General features: G+C 43.5%; 2 protein-coding genes across 6 annotated transcripts in view; one reads left to right on the top strand and one right to left on the bottom strand.

Moving 5' to 3' along the window:
- The window catches only part of LOC143209549 (cell growth regulator with RING finger domain protein 1), a 33,755-nt gene extending 15,296 nt beyond the window's left edge, over positions 1-18,459 (bottom strand). For 2 of the 5 annotated variants that reach the window (XM_076425335.1, XM_076425336.1), the window contains exons 1-2: positions 16,790-17,965; positions 6,680-6,837 (exon numbers count right to left, since the gene is read on the bottom strand). In XM_076425335.1, the coding sequence (XP_076281450.1) occupies positions 6,680-6,837; positions 16,790-16,887 (256 nt within the window). In that variant the 5' untranslated portion in view covers positions 16,888-17,965. Of the gene's footprint in view, positions 1-6,679; positions 6,838-9,867; positions 9,897-12,946; positions 16,742-16,789; positions 17,966-18,316 lie in introns of those variants that run through there. The other 3 variants (XM_076425338.1, XM_076425339.1, XM_076425337.1) reach the window with 3 other exon arrangements.
- On the top strand, positions 18,457-20,140 carry LOC143209561 (acylphosphatase-1). The gene is made up of 4 exons (XM_076425356.1): positions 18,457-18,582; positions 18,666-18,682; positions 19,575-19,684; positions 19,754-20,140. The coding sequence occupies exons 1-4, from the start codon at positions 18,534-18,536 to the stop codon at positions 19,866-19,868; spliced, it is 291 nt and encodes a 96-aa protein (XP_076281471.1). The 5' UTR covers positions 18,457-18,533; the 3' UTR covers positions 19,869-20,140.
- Positions 20,141-20,316: the final 176 nt, after the last annotated feature.

The raw sequence follows: 20,316 nt of genomic DNA, 5'->3' as shown, positions 1-20,316 counted from the left end.
TTCGCGGGTGACATGCTGGAAACGCGCGACACCCAGGCGACCGCTGGGCTTATCGACAAACACTCTTATCGGATACGACCAGGTTGAAACTTCATTTGTAATTTATTTATTCAGGTCGTATCAACGTCTACGTCATTATCGACCACTAGAATTTGTACTTGGGTATTTGTAGTGGGTTAGGTTAACATGACCACTACGAAGTCGAGTGAGAACTAACCTGGTCTCTACTGTTAACAAGCAGGGGGCAATCATTCTTAAAGCCCGTTCCGACACGGCGGAAACCGCGCGATTTTTGTTTTTGATTGTTCGACCGCGCGGATGCGTGTGAACGAATCCATGTACGCTAATGTAAATAAGGTCCGCCGTGTCTGAATGGGGTCTTAAGGAGGTAGACTCCTTTCTCCAGGATTGCAAGGGTGCGGGATTCGCGTTCTCATTTCCCGATAATACGAAAATGGGGATTTCCAGCGGTCAAAAACGCTAGATAAAAGATCGATCTAGGAGTCAGAATCGGAAAAAAATATATCGACTCCGACTCCAACTCTGGCTCTTTTGTTTATAAATCATTAACCCTTTGCACTCGAAGCAATTTTAATTCGAAACCCAAAATCATTTCTTTCGACCCAGAACATTTTTATTCAATGTAATCTTTTTTACATTGTGCACATGAAATTTAACCAGTTTTCTCACACACATGTAACAGTTGAGCTTCTCAAAATTTACAGAAAACAGACGAATTTAATAATATTGAAACTGATTCGAATTATGGTGTGGCCATTTTTACTGGCGCCATACAGTCGCCATTCGAGTGCAAAGGGTTAATAGATTTATGTATACATAAATAAATTGCTAATATTCGATCTACAGTATAGACGTATTGTATGTATACCTCGGCATTATGTAGAGGAGAAATAGTTAAAATTATGGTAGTGGTATTTCCTAACTATTTCCTGAAAGTGAGAAAGTAACAGTCGTATTGTGTTGTATCAGAGTTATCCGTTCCATATTCTTAGACTTTAATACAATATTTCAACTATTTATTCAGTTTTATTAGAACTCTTAATTATTCTGAGTACATATTTGTTCAATTTGGAGAGTCAGAGTCGGTTTCGGAATCGGAGGTAAAAAAAAAGGAGGAGTTGCAGTCGGAGAGTTGAGAATTTTGTCTACCGACTCCGAAGCCCTGTTAAAGACCTCCTTGACGGCAGCGTCCGCCATTTCATTACCCGAGTATCCCTACATGAGATGGGCTCCGAGAAAAGCTAAATCTTTGTTGTTACTTTGAGCTTTACCAGGTGGAAATTGTTTCAACCTATTGTCACGAAAATTACGTAAGCGGCTCGGCCAGTGCGACGTGTTCCAGCAGGAGAACGGCGCGGCGTCCTCGATCAGCGAGACTAAACTCTGCTATCGACCCTCACGGTTTTGTACATGGCCACCTTTGGCTACGGGCCTGGAATTCGAAAACGGTCTGCCCTTGTCTTGTCTCGGCTAACCTTATCTTGCAACGCGTCGCGTCGCGTCGAGCTGCGTCCGTTGGGCTAGCGCTGTTAGCTGTTACCCACATGTATCAATTATGCAGCAAGAGACCGAGGCGAACAACGCCTCCGCCGCGATCCATCGCGGGCTTATCTTCGCCACGGTTTCATACTACGACGCGAATTTCTGCGTCGTTCGAGTTGTAGCATCGTATCAACTTTCGTCGAACGATGCAGAAATTCTCGGTACATATTAGATGAAACCGCGGCGAAGATAAGCGCCCGCTGGTCTCCGCGCCGCACAGTGGGCCAAACCGACGAAATCTGTGTCAAAATCAAAGAACTTTCGATAGAAATGAGATAGAGCGATGAAATTTTCGTAAATAAAAGCTGAAACTTTGCAGAATATGGGATAATCATGGAGATTGTGGTGCGAACGATTTTTAACCTTGAAAGAATTCGTTAAACTTGCACAACTTCAAGAAAATTGTGTGGTTTTTCCAATGCTATGCGCGGAAAAATTTTTTTTTAAAATGCGACACATCACTTCTCGTGGATTTTGTTCTCAGGATATTGCAATATCGATTTCTTGAAATTCTACATGTTTAACGATTTTTCTCAAGGTTAAAAAACGTTCGTACCATAATCTCCCTAGTTTTCCCATATTCTGCAAAGTTTTAGCTTTAATTTTTTAAAAAATCGGTTCTCATCGCTCTACCTCATTCTTTCTATCGAAAGTTCTTTGATTTTGACACAGATTTCGTCGGTTTGGCCCACTGTGCGTCGCGTCGGCGCACAGTGGAAAATTTGGACCAGACTCGATTCAAAATCAAAGAACTTTCGATAAAGGCAATTTTTATCACGTTTAAACGTTTGTAGCTCATTGCAACGTCGACCGATTTTGATGAAATTTTCAGAATATGTTTAATTGACACAGATCTACGAAACGTATTCTTTAAATTTTCAATATAGGCCCACATAAAAAGGTTTAGTATTTTTTCTACAATTCCGATCAATTGCTATCTTTGAAAAAATATTTTGTTCACATCCTGTAGTAAACTAATTACTCTAGCCTCCCAAAAAATTGTACAAATCGTATGATACAACATTAAAAAAGTGATAGTCTTTTCTAGAGTGTCCGAATATTAATTCGAGTAACTGTACGTGTAATCGTAAGTGCAGAGAAGATGGGTCAATCTCTTTTTTTTTATTTATCGATTTCGTTGGTCCATAGAGTTTACCGATTGCGTTCGAGGATGCTTCGAACGTTCAACTTTCTCCGGCGACGCGGATCAGATTTATTTTCTATTTTGAGTGGGTCCAAGGAGCAAACGGTAGAATAATAGACGTCGTGGAAACGAGCGACGAGCGACGCGCGACGTTTCGGCATCTCCGCTCGTTTCCCTCCCTCTCGATTCTCTCCAAGAGGGACTTTCCTTTTCGAAGAGTTGCGATATCGCGTGGACTCGTGTGCACAGTTTCTTCGAAGCATTTTGCAGTCGGGGAGAGATTAGTTTCTCGAAGCTACTTTAAGGAAAATCGATAACGATAAAACATCATCGACAGATAGCCGCGAACCGAGTCGTCTACGCGCATCGATAACGTAGACCTCGATACCGATGTTTGTCGATCCGTGACGAATTTTCTCTGTCTCTCTCTCTCTCTCTCCCTTTCCAGTCTTATCGATATCTTTCAACTTCGACGCGCGTATCGATGTATGTATTCGACGCATTTGCTGGTATCGTTTGTTCCGCCAGCCATCTTTAGCGAATGTAACGAGAAACAGACTTAAAGATGCTCTATGTATATTTGCGTGTCCATTTGAAAGTGTACATACTTCAAAGATTTGTTACTCTCGGAGATTGACTTGAGAATCAACTCTCGGAAAGTCCTCCGAGTATGTGTCTATTTGAACTTCATGCGTGTAGCTCTCAGATGAATTTCGATAATTATAAGTAGACTGCGGATTTTATGCAAATTGAGGATTCTCTGACATCTGTTTCATGTACAGTAAATCCTCTATCGACGCGAAAGCCTCGGGGAGGTTCGTTTGCATCGATCGTAGAGGGACACTATTTTTACCACGTTTTTATTAGCTCGCTTTCTTGTCTGTCTGTCTGTCTGTTTTTTTGAGCTTGAAAGGCCAAGCCGAGCGTAGAGAAGGACAGCGCGTGACTTTCTTTCCCATGCGCTGTCCTTCCTTGCGCTCGAAGCGTTCATCGTCAATTAAACCACTAAATACCGTTGAAATTATATCGTGTTTAGTCTTATTTTAATCAGAAAAATGCCACAAATATATTGGTGAAAGTTTCATAAAAAAGTAAACAATAATAAAAAAGGTTTAATATTGGTGTTACATTGTGAGGACGCACGAGCCTTTGAACTGTGCCGACGACTGCGACTCCCCACGTCGCGTTAGTAGTGGTTCACACCGATATACCCGAGCCGAGATCAGATTACTACCGTGGAGGGGATATTTTTTTCCGTTTATAGAGGATTTACTGTATAAGTGTAATGGCAGTTTCGTATAAATAGCTCGACGTTGCTCACTAAGGGAGAAATTGAACGCGTCCCGATACCATTCGACTCTCGAGACTGACTCGCGATAATTTTACTCTCAGATGGACACGTACCTTAAGACAAGTTCGGGAGCATTAGCGAAACCCCGATCCGGCTACACGAGTGCCAGATACAGGTTGCGGGCCGTCGGTAACAGGCTTTTCATGGACACCGATGAACTTTTGATCGTTTCGCGAGACCTTCGACGAGAAGGAGAAAATCACCGGGTAACGCGCGCGCGCCCGTCGAGAAACGAGAGTGGCCCCGAGAGTGGCTCGAAAGGCTCGGGATCGAGATGAATAGAATGAATAGAACCGTTTGCGAGCGGGATGAACGCGTATAGCCCGGTGGTGGTGCGTCATCGATTTCTAGCTCAAGGCGACACACGCGTTTACTTTTCAGCGTGCGTTCAAAATCCCCGTGGCCGAGAGCTCGGTTACCGAACCGAACGTAGCGGCGGCTGGACAACTAAATTCTCCGAATCCTCTCAAGAATCGTGTATGTACCCTACACTCTACACGATGCAATCGAACGTCCACGTTCAGATTTCACTTTTCACGCGAAGAGATCTCGAACATGGAATTTCGAAGCTGGCGGGCTCGTCTACGTACACGATCTCTCTCTCTCTCTCTCTCTCTCTCTTTTGCTCTGTTTTTCTATTCGCAATCGCTCGAATAAAGGCGATCCCGCGGGGCTAATTGAACGAACAAACAAGTTTCTCCACGGAAATTATTCGAGCTATTACAGGGTGACAAGAAATATCGGAGTTAATCATTTCTTATTATAATTCTGTCAAATTGACGAATTTTGAAAAACCAAATAATAACAACCATAACATGGACCTTTAGTATTCATATATTTAAGAAGTTTCGAAATGGCCACCCTTTGCGCCGATACAGAGGCTCAAACGTGTCTTGAAATTGTCGTCAATGGGCCGCAGCTCTTCTGGCGTCATTCGGTCCCACTCCTGGTACAGAGATTTTTTCAATGACTCCAAATTTTTGTGGGGCCGAGCACAGGCGCTGGCCTCAAAAATCGACGAAACTTCTTAAATATATGAATACTAAAGGTCTATGTTATGGTTGTTATCATTTGGTTTTTCAAAATTCGTCGATTTGACAGAATTGTAATAAGAAATGTTTAACTCCGTTATTTCTTGCCACCCTGTACAATACTGTCCCGCGTCGTCGACAACCGAGATGATCGCTAATGCCACCGCCGTAAGCGTTCCACGGGATCTTCCATTGCTCTCGGCAAGATCGACAGCGTCGAGACCGCGCCCACGCAAGGCGAGATAGTCTTCCGTGGACGTTCACCTCGCAAATCGCACAACAGGAAAGGTCTTTTCTTTCGCCGAGGTTATTTGCCACGAAGCGTGGCACTCGGCGAGGGGGGGAATCGGAACGTTTCCAGGGCAAAGAGCATCTGTTGTCCGCGGCGGTTATACGTTCGTGTGTGTACGTACCGTGATTCTCGTGTGGCGCGCGACGCATACGAAGAACGTTGCTAAAATCGTTCAGATCGATCGGAGGCAGGAATCGAAGGGAATGGGAGCGAATCGAGAAAAACGATACGGTGGCCGGCGTCGATCGCCGTCTCCCCGGGTTAAATGACTCACGATGACCTGGCCAAGCGGTCAAGGTAACGCGTTTCGTAACTACAGGTGGCTTCACACCTGCATACCGATCGAGAGGCTTGAACAGAGAGAGAAAGAGAGAGAGAGAGAGAGAGAGAGAGAGAGAGAGAGAGAGAGAGAGAGAGAGAGAGAGAGAGAGAGAGAGAGAGAGAGAGAGAGAGAGAGAGAGAGAGCGACGGGAGAAGAGGTGGGGGATCGAAGAGGAAGGGGCGTCATCTTTTTTCCTTTAGCTGCGTGTCTGTAACCTACTTTCGGTCCGGTCGAGCAGCGTACGGGCTCTGTTCCTTCAAGTTAATTAATCTGCTCCACCGGGAGCTTACGAAACCGAACCTCGCGTATCCTCGAGGAGCAGCTGTAGAAACCCGCGATCGTTGACGAATCGTCGCTACAGATGCAACCGGTGACCAGGAAACCTCGAGGAAATCTTAACGACGAGTCGGGTTTTTCTTTTAATCGGAGGAGCTAATAACGAAAAGTAAAGGGCGATGAACCGTCGCGTCGCGTCGGGCAGAGGAAGGTTAATAGAGGATGCTTTTTTCTTCGTCGCGCATAAATAATTCAAGATCGGCGCGATCTTCGAGCCGCGTTCGAATCGAGCATGTTTTATTTATAAAGCAGCTCGAACGCTTCGATGGACAAAACCCGTGAATAGATTCGAATTACGGCGAGTTACGGGGCTCTCTCTCTCTCTCTGCGACAGGCGCGACCAACGGACGGCTTTTGGATTGCCCCCCGGGGGGTAATATTTCGGAGCTAATTACACCCGACGGAGGGAGGGGGAGGAGGAGGAGCTAACCCACACCTCGTTAACTTTCCGTGTTATATCTTCGGTTGATGCGAATTCGAGCAGTATGCGACACACACGCGACGGTGGAGAACACACCGACGAATCGTTCGCCACTTTTTTGCCACGTATCGATAATGTATAATCGAAAGAGAAAGGAAAGTTGAAGCGCAAGAAGGAAAAGAGAAGCGAAAAGAATAGGGCTGGTTGTCGTGAACTCACCGGCGTAAGTGCTCTTGAAACTTTCGTGAAGCTTGAAGGTGAACGGAATGTGGACCTTCATCATCTCCATCTGAGGTATACGTGGCGAGTGTGTCATTACGGTTCCACTGCCGCCGAACATCAATTCGTCGCCGTGAATACGAAGTACGATCATGTTCCTGCGCAAAGCAATTGTATCTTTCTTTTTAATCGATCCACTCTGGCTTAAAAATAGTCGGCGCAACGGCGTGCTTATGCTCCTCGCGCGCCCGAGAACTATCGCGACAATCCGAGGAGGAGATCAATTCTTACCGTTCGTTCGACGAAATCGAACAGCTTTATTTATTTCGAACGGATGCCAACGACGAATCGTTGGAATTTCGCTCGATATTACCACGTTTTTATTAGCTAGCTTTCTTGTTTGTTTGTTTGTCTGTCTGTTCGGTGGCAAATTTTGCAACTGATTTTAAACTAACTTCCTGATGAGCTAGAGACTTGTTTTCACTCGAAGTCGTTAGGAATTCGTTCGGATAACGCGGCCCGATAAACCGTCCCGGTTGCACGAAGTTATTGTCCGTCCGTTCAATTGGTCAAAGGCGAATCCGACAAGTTTGAAAACCGACGGGGAACTCCGAGCCGGATGCGCTAATAAAGTATAAATTGGATAGCACGATTACCTCGGCCAACAGTCGAGCCAATTAATTATTCAACGTGATCTACCGACGGATCTAAATATTCAAAGTGTTTTTATTCTCGTCTTTTTCCGTCTCGTTCGACGTTCGAATGAATCATTCTCGGATCAATAAATCACCTAATTACCTGGAATAGCGTGACGTTCGTTCGCGTAATTTGAACAAGCGAGAATATCCGGCGTGCAGGCATGCGGCGCACGAAAACCGATTAGCTGCCGGACAGACAACATAATTCGGAGCGTCTAGAACGGAAAATTTGCTCGAATTTCGCGAAATCTCTGCACCGATTTCATTCTCGACAGAAGGATCTAGGTTCGTACGAATTGCGAAAGTTCGCGGTGAAATCACTGATTTCAAGAATCTCTGTACACACGGTGTCTCGACTGGAGGCGCCGGTCCTTGTTGTTGTTCAAACGGATTTCGTAAGGAAGCCGGCGAAACCGCGTCTCGTTCGCTGCGCTCGTTTTCGTTTTCAAGATTGCGAGTGCGATAGGCGGCGCTAATAAGCCGAATCTATTTATTCTGACATATGTATTCTTGTTCTGAAACCGGCACGGTAATTTACATATCGTTGTTATTCGCTCCGTCGAACGGGCGGGCGCGAGTCACAACGAAATTAAAACATTCACGCAAAATCCTGTTGTCTGCTACCGAAAAAATGTTTCATTAAATACCACCGCGTCTCCTCGTTGGCAAGGCGAAGTGATCGTTCGACGATGGAAAATTCTTAGCCCTTTTTCCGATACACGACGGCGGCGAAGCAACGATTAAATTCTCGTTTCATTCGAAACGGACGCGTCCGATAAATGTCCAGCGGGGACAAACGGCCGATCGAGGAGCAGAGGCTCCGAGTTCGCGTTGTTCGTCCTTTCGAACGAACCGAGGTGCGAACGACCGCGAGCTTCGTCGACCTCCAATGTGCCAATAACCCCGCGGCCACGGCCGATCAGCCATCGACCGTAAGATTGCAAGCCTCTCTGTCCGACTCCCCCGCATTTTTGCAACTTTCTCGTTGGCTCTCGCCGACCAGAGACCAGGGAAAAAAGGAAAATGTCCCTCGAACATCCATCCGTTTCAACAGAATCTACGGTCGAGCGAAGAGAATGCGAAAGGACGATACGCTTGGCTCGAATCAAATCAAATCAAATGAAAGAACACGGCGCGCTGGCGATGCTACGAATCCAACGTTACTCGATGACTCGACTCGAGCTCGCCGAAGGAAAGATATAACTGTACCTTCCTCGGCCGGCGCAACACCGAATACTACTCCGTGGACTCGTTTCGAGGACGAAACGGGATCTGCGCGCACGATTATGGTTTTTTAGTCCACATTTAGCCGGCTTTCTCCCATCGAATATAAGAGAATCTCGATATCCGCATAAGCGGAGATTCCGTTAAGCGCCTTCAACGTTTTCGAACGATTCGGGCCTGTCGTTGACCTTGATACCGGTGACCACATTCACAGCCAACATCACGGAAGAGATTCCTCTCCCATGGACAGTTTGGTTTCTGTACTGACCGATCGCAACCGCTTTCTTCTCGAATTAATTCTAGCGAATAGCCGTTCAATCTCCCGACCGATCCATGCGACTCACGCGTGTACCGGCGATGTGCTGACGGTCAAATCTCCGTTCAACGTGCGGTTAGGGTACGAGAACATTATTGCGACGCTCTACTCGCCGCACAGTGGGCAATTTGGACGAAACCCGCTTCAAAATCAAAGAATTTTTAAAAAATTAAAGCTGAAACTTTTGCAGAATGTGGGGAAAATAGCGAGATTATGGTACGAACGTTTTTTAACGGTGAGAAAATTCGTTAAACATGTAGAATTTCAAGAAATCGATTTTTTGCAAAATCCTGAGGTCGTAGACAAATTTTCAGACCAGATTTGAGATCAGCATGAAAAATGTACGGGAAATGATGTGTGGCACGTTAAAAAAAAAATTTTCCGCGAGTGCTGTTGGAAAAACCACAATTTTCGTGAAATTGTGCAAGTTTAACGAATTTTCTCAAGGTTAAAAAACGTTCGTACCATAATCTCCCTATTTTCCCACATTCCGCAAAGTTTCAGCATTAATTTAAAAAAAATTTCATCGCTCTACCTCCTTTCTATCGAAAGTTCTTTGAGTTTGAAGCGGGTTTCGTCCAAATTGCCTACTGTGCGCCGCTTCAACGCGAACGCTTCCACTATAAAAATACTAGATCCCTATTTCATATGTAGACTGCGGATCTTTATGCAAAAAAAGAATCAAAACCGAGAGTCAAAACCGCCATCTTTTTTTTCACCAAGGGATTCGTCGTCTGTCCGAGAAGTGGAAGAAGCGTGTAGAAGCAAATGGAGACTACTTTCCCGATTAAAACATGCTTGTGTTTTATGTAAGAAAATATTGAATTTGACGAGAAAAGGCCGAGAACTCATTTGTACACTTCATATTATACATACACTTGTTCAAAACCACGATCTCTAAAAAGTATAGACTCTATTTCGCTAGTATCACAGATCCAATGTACTCGTACCTACTTCGAACCATCAAATTCACGGAAGTCCGGTGAATTCTCTCGCAGAGACTACTCGGTATCTTCGTTCGGCCGACGAACAAGTAAATACGGTCAATTGTTTTCTAGAATCGCAAATGGGAAGTGGGAAGTGTGCAAGTGGAAGGGGGCGAGAGAGTCTCCTCTCCTGGCTCTCCTGGCCTCGTTCAATCGAAGACAATTGGCGGTGCGCGTTCATGCTTCCCGAGAACCCTTCGCCAACACCGACGCGCGACGCTGACATCAAGGCGTTAATTGCCGGCGAACCGACCACGGAAAATTTCTCGACAGATCGTTCCACGCCGAATCGATTGTTCCTTGCCAACAGCTTGTCGAGAGCTTCACCAACGAAGGGCCAACGTCATTAATTACACTGCGGATCTTTATGCATTTATAGTAAAATTGAGTAGATTCAATTGAAAATTGTTGGAAAATTTAAAAAATTGGAGATTTCAATATATGGACCGTTTATTTTGAAAGTGGTGCGAGTCCATTTAAAAAAAAAATGAGATATCACATGATTTGTGATTAATTCAAATAGAAATTTGTTTTCTTTCTGAATACATACATATGTCTGATAGGTTGGAAATAATATAACAGTATCATATTAAATTCTTCTAATATGTACAATGTACTATTTTAAACTAGAGGGGAGTTGTTGCTCGCTCGCTTTTAGTGGTGCGCATTTTATTGCGAATGTTTATAATGTCGATAATGAAAACAGACGTCGATTATGTAAATTTCTATTGAAATATTGATTAAAAGCTACGACGTTCATATTTCTGTTGTATTGAAATATGATTCTAGAAGCACTTTTAGTTTTCCCCGAATTTTATATAACCTAGTTCGGACTAATACGAACATTTTAAAAGAAGAATTAGCCAAATCGGTCCAGCCGTTCTCAAGTGATGCGCTTACCAACGAACAGCATTTGATTTTTATTTATACATATAGAAGATAGAAGATAGATTACATCTACTCATTTTTCTCATAAATGCGTAAACATTCGCAGTCGAATCATAAACAATGTATCGTCACGGGAGAAATGGGATAAAACAAAGTTAATTAGCACGTCGGACTACAGACCGCCAGAGTAGTAAGCTGATGCCCTACCGTCAAACCTACAGCGGTGTCTTACACGTAGATACAACGATCTGGGCTACTAGATACATAAGCCTACAACCATAAATTCTACCGTGGAGGCATGGATGCTCCGGCTTTCCACGGAGTCGAGGTAACGCTCTCCGGGGCACAATTGGTGGCCCCGAACCGGCTCCACGGGAATAACCGATGAGCGGGGAGTAGAGTTTAACGTGTTTTTGAGGCATCGAGAGAAAACGAATCGCTTCAAGGACTACACGACGAACAACTCGTCGATCGAACAAAGATCGTGGAAGCGGAGAAAAATGGTGCGTCCTCGTTGCAACATCGTTCTGTTCGTTTTACGCGGCTCAAGGTCGAAAAAGAATCCGCAGAGGAGAGCGGCCGAACGATTTTTGGTTGCGATAGAGTTTAGCGAGAACGTCCGAGAACCTCGCAGAAGTTTCGCTGTTTGTCGCGAACGCAAAGGAACTCGATAACGGCATTTATATCGACAACGCGCTCTTCGGAATCTTCGCTGCATACGAACAGCTTTTACCCACGAATCTTCTACTGGAGTATTCCCGGAACGAAGATAAACGTCCACGCCGTACGTGTCAGAAGCGTCGATCGTTGTTCCACTTGATAGAATTGTACGCGACTCGTGATACGTCAGAGCAATGAAACCGGTGAAGCGCGTCGCGACGTCCGACGAGCAACGATCGACAAGTCAAGCTGGAGGAAACGCGAGCGCCGCACAGTGGGGTATTTGCCTGATTTCAGCGGGTCAAAATTCAATTTAAAAAATTTTACATAAATTGTAAGTTAGTTGAATGTCCGAGGAACAATCTCCCATCATTCATTTTCCCATTCGTGTATCCATTAAGCATTGAAATTTGTCGGAAGTGATGCGAGTATGGTCCAAATTTTCCACTGTGCGCCAACCGACGAAATCTGTGTCAAAACCAAAGAACTTTCGATAGAAATGAGGTAGAGTGATGAAATTTTTTTAAAATTACAGCTGAAACTTTGCAGACTATGGGAAAAATAGGGAGATTATGGTACGAACGTTTTTTAACCTTGAGAAAATTCGTTAAACATGTAGAATTTCAAGAAATCGATTTTGCAATATCCTCAGGTCGTAGACAAATTTTGAAACCAGATTTGAAATCGGCGTGAAAAAATCTACGAGAAACGATGTGTCGCATGTTAAAAGAAAAATTTTTCCGCGCGTGGTATTGGAAAAACCACAATTTTCTTGAAGTTGTGCAAGTTTAACGAATTGTCTCAACGTTAAAAAACGTTCTTACCACAATCTCCATAATTATCCCATATTCTGCAAAGTTTCAGCTTTTATTTTTAAAAAATTTCATCGCTCTATCTTATTTCTATCGAAAGTTCTTGGATTTTGACACAGATTTCGTCGGTTTAGCCCACTGTGCGCCGCTCGTAGATGCATCGCGTCCCTAGCGCGACACGAACATAGGAAACCGAGAAGAATATTTCGAAAGCTTGCACGCAACGTCCAACAGGATCGAATCAGGAGTCGACGTCCGTGAAAATTGTTCCCGGATACCCATCTCGTTGCAAGGTTTCAGAACGACGAACGATATCGACCAAAAGATCCAACAAAATCCCAACCATAAATGCTACTAGGATCTACCGGCAAAGATGAAACAACAACCACCTCGCGAACCTTGAGAAACTACATACTTCGCCGCGCGCAATGGTACCGAACTAATCGATTTTCCGTCGCGATCGTGACCCGAGCAATGCGATAAACCGATCCTTCGAGTAGGACTCGCCGACCTTGAGAACGATTCCACGCCAAGAATCACGATTCAAGAAAAATACGAGCGTTCCGCCGTCGTGTGCTCAACGCAAGACTTTTATTCCTGAACGGATCGATAATTATGTTTAAATACTAGTTTTGAGTGTTATAAATAAAGCCGCACGATCGGTCCTTGAAGATAAACGCTACCTTTCATAAACGGTGACTCGATCCCTTGCTCCTCGGCCATTCGCGAATGTAGATCCCTCCGCGATCTCTAGGTCTCGCGTGGTTTCCCACAACTGGACACAACTGATTTCCCGTTTTCCGAAGATCTCTGGACATTGCCTCGACGAGCATCGAACACGTTACTCTCTGGCTTCGACGAAATAAGGTCAAGGTCTGGGTCTAGATCTCAGACGTGGCAAATCGAGGGGACAGTGGTTTTCCTCTAACCTCGTCGGAGAAACAAGGAGGGCTTATCGGCCGTGTCCGATCTACGCTCGTCGAATATGTAAACGGTTAATCCACAGAACGACCTACAGCAAGATCCGATCTCTTCTCTAGAAGCGGTAGATCGAGCCCATATTTTTTAGTCGGAAACACGGTTGGGAAAGATGGCGGAGAAAAAATTGAACGGGCGCGACGGGAGCCCGTGTTGCAGCATCGCCGGCTATTATGCAATCGACGAACGGGGATAAAACCGAGCGAGCGCTCCTCTACGCGCCGCTAATCTTTCGCATAAATATTGTTGTTGACTCGCGAAGTATTTCGCGCGGCGCAGTTAAATTGTCGCGAGACTAACCTCAAGATAGAGCTACGCGACACGATGAATGGTTCCAAGGCAGAGTTGGGCATTAATCGATTAATAAAATTTTAATCATGATTGATTGATTAATGTATACGATTAAAAAAGGAAATTGTCGAAAAATCGGCGATTGATTCAATCGATTGATGAAGTTAATCGTCAATCGTTGATTAAAAAATGGAAACATCGAAAAAATACATAAAAGCACGTAAACACAATTTGTATTATGGACCAAATGACAATACACCTAAACTAGGTTTACATTTTTTTTCAGTATTCATACAGTTCTGATTACGTATTTCATTTCGAAATTCGAAATCGTCCAATCAGCGTTTAGTAAACGGAGTTCACTACAAATCGAAATATTATTATACACGATATGATTGGATATCTTTACCCTTAGCACTCTAGCCTCGTGATTCATATAATACACCAACAACTCCAGCATTATATCAGTAAGCAAAACAGTCGTGTCGCTGTAGCAGCGTCAGTGGATTTGAAGTTCATATTCAAATATCGCATCATCGGCGAAAACGGAGTGCAGGGGGTTAATATGCACAGAGTTAAGTTATTTATCGCTGCTTTAATCACAGACTTGCCCCCAACTTTAACTTCGAGTACCCCAATACATATTGCAAAATTTCGGGACCCCGACCCGAACCCGAACAAATTTCCCGACCCGACAAAAAGATCTAGGGCACTAACTCCCTCAAAAATCCTATTTTTTCGTTTACGAGGCGTAATTTGCATTATTCGGAAGCATAAAACTGCGGATGCAACTATTTTCATAGCTACATGCTGCCGAATAATGCAAATTACGGCTCGTAATCGGAAAAATAGGATCCGTTGCACACAGAGATATATGTATATAATCTAATGTCTCTATCTTTCTCTCTCTTTTTTCGAGATGAAACATCCAACCGTACATCGACCTATTTCGAACGTCGCGACGGTGCATGGTCGTTCTACTCTCGACACCGAACCATTTATAAGACATATTTTATTTATTAGTAAGAAAAAAGTATCAATTATCATCGATAATCATCATTATCCAGTATCACCGTCAACTAAACGACAACTACATATATCTCAGCTGCGCATTTGTCATTACATATTCACAAGGATCCGCTGGCATTTATAGGGGTTTGTTTCCGGAAAAAAAGATTATTTATTACTTCACCTGACCAGTGTGTTTGCAAAAAGAAGTAACTAACGACTTCGTCGGAACTGTGTACAAAGTCTTTTTTTAACCGGATGTCGTCGACCTTTCGGAATCTGCTTGCGAAGACGATAACAGCGTACGTACGCATGGATGACATTACATTTTCTCGCCAGGAGAAAAATCAATTGATATAGAAAAAGTGTGGGCACGTGCGCCTCACAGTGGGACCTTTCGTCCAAATCGGAGACAAAATCAAAGATCTTTCGATAGAAATGAGGTAGAGCGATGAAATTTTTTTTAAATTAAAGCTGAAACATTGCAGAATATGGGAAAAATAGGGAGATTATGGGACGAACGTTTTTTAACCTTGAGAAAATTCGTTAAACATTTAGAATTTCATGAAATCGATTTTGCAATATCCTCAGGTCGTAGACAAATTTTGAAACCAGATTTGAGATCGGCGTGAAAAAATCTACGAGAAACGATATGTCGCATGTTAAAAAAAATTTTTTTCCGCGCGTGGTATTGGAAAAACCACAATTTTCTTGAAATTGTGCAAGTTTAACGAATTTTCTCAACGTTAAAAAACATTCGTACCATAATCTCCCTATTTTTCCCATATTCTGCAAAGATTCAGCTTTAATTTTTAAAAAATTTCATCGCTCTACCTCATTTCTATCGAAAGTTCTTTGATTTCGTCTCCGATTTGGACGAAAGGTCCCATTGTGCGCCTCCGTGATGATCGAAATAACAACAAATCGAGTAAGCGACGGAAAAGAGTACATATTCGCGATCGCGAAAACTACGCAGTTGTGGTCATAGCCACTGGGTCACCAACTATTGCTAAAGTAAACCGGTCGGGTTTTATCGCTTGTTCTCGGAAAGTAATACGCTGAAACGAGAACGAAAACGAAAACGCAAACCGCCGGAACTTGGGGCTTTTACGATTCCATTTGCGTCAACAAAGTCTCCGGATCCCTTTCAAACAGAAAACATTGAGAAATGTAAATTGTATTATTTGAACGTTAACCTATTCCGACAGATCCATATTTTTATCTGGATTTCTTTCGTTCCGTCTATTAACCTTTTTTGTATCGATGCAAATGTTCGCCAATTATAGCCAACAATTTAATGCAATTATGGCGGACATGGGCGAGCAAACAATCGCAAAGTTTCACTCGGACGACATTTTCTGACGCGCTCGGAACCCCCGTTAAAGTCGTTGGTTTCAATAACAACCTACATACATACAGTCGGTGTACAAAGTATTCGTACACATTAAAAAAACGAATTACTTTTTCAAAATTGGACCCAACAGTTTGATTTTCTTTTCAGAGACGTTAGAAGGATTAGTTTACTAGCTAATGTGTAAATAACTTTTTTTTTTAATTGTTATTGGTTGCAATTGCGAAGGAAATAAAGGCCACGATTTTTAAATTTTTTATCTGTACCTGTAATGAAAATTTAGAAGACGACTCTGGTAGGTCCAATTGTAAGTCAGTTATATACTTGTATGTACAAAGTTTCATCGAAATCGATCAAGGATGTCACGAAATATATAATTGATTGAAAATAGCAAAAATCGTAAGAATCTGCGATTTAAATGAATCGCTAAACGTAAATTCAAAGATTTCTACATCTTACAATGCCCGTTGCTTCTTTATCCGTCAACCAATTTCAATGAAACTTTGTACATATATATGTATATAACTTACTTAGATTTAAAAAATACATGTATTAAATTTTCATTACAGCCACAGATAAAAATCGTGGTCTTTACTGTTCCGTTCGTAATTGCGACCAACAACAATTACAAAAAAAAAATTATTTACACATCAGCTAGTAATCTAACCCTTCTAATGTCTCAAAAAAACTCACGCTGCTGAGAGAGCAATTTTGAAAAACTTATTCGTTTTTAAAAGATGTACGAATACTTTGTACACCGACTGTATGTACGATCGAGAGAACGTTTTTACAAGCCGATTGATAGAACCGCGAATTTGCATAAAGATCCGCGATTCGGATCCAGCGAGTACGGTATAAAAATGAGTCGCGTCGCATAGGTGACAGGAGAGATTAGTACCTGATGATGAATAAGAAAACTCCGCAGAAGCATATCGACACCGCGAGAACGAAGAAAATGTTCGACAGCTCCGCCACGGACACTAACATCGCCGTCATCGTATTCGAGAGCCGTGTGTTGTCCTCTCCGTGCACAGCACGTCCACGGGTCCACGTATATGTGTTTACACGCCGCGTACACGTACACGTACGCGCACGCGCGCGAGGCACGCACACAACAATGCACCAGCTGCCGCGGTGGTGGTTTTAACCTCACTTGTAACGGTGCGCTGTCAAAGAGCCGCGGCCGCCGGCCGTGTCACCCTCAACCACTGCACACACCGTTCTGTCTGTGGACAAGCTGTCAACGATGCGACGATCACGACTGTCAGAGCCGCATCGCGTATCCGTGTTTTCGTCGAGCGAACAGTACGCCACCCTAACCTCATCGACCGACAACCGTGTGCGTTGTTGGCGTTGCCTTTTCCTTCGCCTTTACCGTTCGCGTACACTGGAACCCGCGGAGCGACGACGTTCTTCTCTTCTCGTCGAGCGATTCGATCATCGATCAAACGTCACGAGCGTATCTCTCTCGACAGAGCCAGCGTCCGATCGAACGCGATCGTCCAGCATAGCGATCGACGCATCAGCTGTAACCCGCCACAGAGAACCACCCTAATTCGTTTCCCGTTCGATCCACCACAGACGACCGAACAATTGTTTATATACCCGCGAACTGGAAATCTCTCGCGTGTAACCAGCGAGTCAAGCGCACAAACAACACCTAGAACGCGTATTTGCCGTGGCTTGAGACTGCTTGAGACTGACTGGCCGTGGTGGCCACGGTGGGGACGACTTATACGCCTCTGTACTTCGCGACTTTTTTTTGCTGGCACTCTCGTGCGCGCGCTTCCGAACATCGACCAATACCTGCGCGCTCCCGCGCCCGCGCGACCGCAAATCCCCGCACCGATACACGTAACCGCGATTAGAGAGATATATGTGTCGACGACGACGGAATTTGATTTTCAAATTCGGAGTAATTGTTCAACGATTCCCTACGTGACTATCCCCGCATATAATTACCGATACGATTAATTACCAAGCCGGTCGACGCATTAGCACCTTGTTTGTTAGACACAGATGATTTATTTTTAAATCGGTGCGCCGCACGTCGCGCCGCGAACTCTGCGCACTGCGTGTCTTCTCGACTCGAACAACAATTGTTGTACGTATTTTCATTTTGTACAATTTATCATGTTTGATCTTTTGAGGGATATTATTATGTTTACCGGAAACGAACAGGCGATCATGATATTTGTATCGTGTTCTACGGAGCATCGGTACAGCGAATTTTGCAAGGAACCCATAAAATTGGGTCACTCGTGCGAGCCTCGTTGTTCAACCGTACATTTTTGCACCCGTCAAAAGGGTTTCCTTTTTCGGGGACAGATCCGAAGCGATACGAACGCGGACACCAGCACGTACACCGCTCATGACGAGCCTGCGACGAACTTAAATCGAGTGTATAATTCTCTTTGAAACGTACCGAAAATAGTTTCCAAGGATACCGGTATTAACTAACCGGAACAGTTGATATAACCTCGCATGGCGACATCTAGTTGACTTTTGTTTCACACATCAACGACGCAGGTTCGTTTTTTCCCGTTGATATTCCAACCTTACAGTAATTAGGAAATTGATCTCCGTCGAGCTCGTGGTCCCAACATCGGTGTTAAATACCGTGATTATACGGATTGGAAAATATGTCGCAATTGATCGGCGTCGACTTCGAAGTATTCGGGAGAGTGCAAGGTATTTAAGTGAGACTAGTTTGTTGCACCGCGTACACTGGCGTACACGACGATTCTAATAGCGAGAATTTGTTTCCGACGTAGGTGTCTTCTTTAGGAAGGTGAGTAACGTGTATTGTCGAGCGACGAGAGTATGTATGTAGATAAATCTACGCAGAATACCAGTTCCAAACGAGAGCTTTACTCGGAATAGAAGCGACATCTGACAAACGCCGACGTAACTCTGTAGTGAATACTTCTACACCGACGAGGTACTATTAAAAACAGCCAATCTTTGTGGTATTTACTGACTGTGAATGGTATTCGGCGACATAGGCAATGAGGCTGGCAGTGTTTAACAGTATCTTGTTGGTGATTTTGATAATTATGCATCGACGGTCTGAAATACCGACGAAATATCACTAAATGTATCAATGGTTCTCAATTAAGATAATGTTGAAATAACAAGCACTGTCCAACGGTTCATTTTTCACGACATTGTCAAAATCAAGGAGGGATTTTTATCGATCGTAAATTTTGTTTGAACAAACTTGGAATAGTAATATTTTTTTCAGCACGACGGGCAACGGTTCGATCAAATTATCTTCTTCTTCTTCTATATCTATATAATAAAAATCAAATGCTGTTCGTTGGTAAGCGCATCACTTGAGAACGGCTGGACCGATTTGGCTAATTCTTTTTTTAAAATGTTCGTATTAGTCCGAACTAGGTTATAGGATAAGAAAAATTGGAAAAGTATCACGGAAAAATGGAAAATTCGGGAAAAACTAAAAGTGCTTTTAGAATCATATTTCAATACAACAAAAAAACGAACGTCGTAGCTTTTAATTAATATTTCTGATACCGCGATCGAAGTCAATCAGAAATTCAATCGAATAGTTTTTTAATTGTACATACCGGCAATTGTGTGTGTGTGTGTGGATCTCTGTAATTGGCTATCCGCGACGAAATATCATAACATTTAAATGACGTATTGTTTGGCGACGAACTCAGTATACCCAGAAACGCGGCAAAGAGTTGGGTTTGAAAGGATGGTGCATGAACACGAGTCAGGGAACCGTGGTGGGTCGTCTCGAAGGACAAAAGGACAAAATCGATGAAATGTAAGTACATGCTTCGGATAAAATATAACGTGCGAAACGTTTAAAGAAACGCACGCTCTTCTTTTCCAGGAAACATTGGCTTCGCTATACCGGAAGTCCCGAGTCGGCCATAGACAAAGCGGAATTCCGAAACGAGCAGGAGATAGCGAAATCTACGTTCTCGAATTTCGAAATCAGGAAATAACGATTTACTCGATCGTCGACGAACGAGAAGTTATTTAATTTATAGCGATACGATCTAAAACGAAGATTTAACCTTCAGTTATTCGCACATCATTCTCCACATAACTGGTTACATATTTATATTAGATATTTGCTAGTATAGTCGACATCTTTGTTCATGTTTAAAGCTCCAAATTTCAAGTTGTGAGATTATAAGTACTATATGCGAGTAATTAAAAGTTAGAGGAAGGTGTATGCACAAATCTTTGTTGCAATAAAGACTGCTCGATCATAGCGCGTATCCACGGTTCGCCGTGGCATTTGTCACCGAACAATTTTGACATCCCGATACCCTATTATTTTACAGCTCTCCGCGTAGAATGCGGTTACCGTCTTCCCAAATGTCAAGCGATCGGATCTCGACCTCTGCGTATGCCGACTCCCGAGAGTGAAATACTTATCTCGAAAGA

The sequence above is a fragment of the Lasioglossum baleicum genome, chromosome 6 (assembly GCF_051020765.1).
Source record: "Lasioglossum baleicum chromosome 6, iyLasBale1, whole genome shotgun sequence".
Lineage (NCBI taxonomy): Eukaryota > Metazoa > Arthropoda > Insecta > Hymenoptera > Halictidae > Lasioglossum > Lasioglossum baleicum.
The sequence above is the reverse complement of the archived record's forward strand: the minus strand, read 5'-3'. Positions and strand labels throughout refer to the sequence as shown.

What these genes read in the sequence shown, in the direction of transcription:
- LOC143209561 (XM_076425356.1), top strand. Translation starts at nt 18,534, where the DNA reads ATGTCGCAATTGATCGGCGTCGACTTCGAAGTATTCGGGAGAGTGCAA. An exon ending in AAGGACAAAATCGATGAAAT is followed by an intron (nt 19,685 to 19,753) that starts GTAAGTACATGC and finishes CTTCTTTTCCAG; the next exon opens with GAAACATTGGCTTCGCTATA.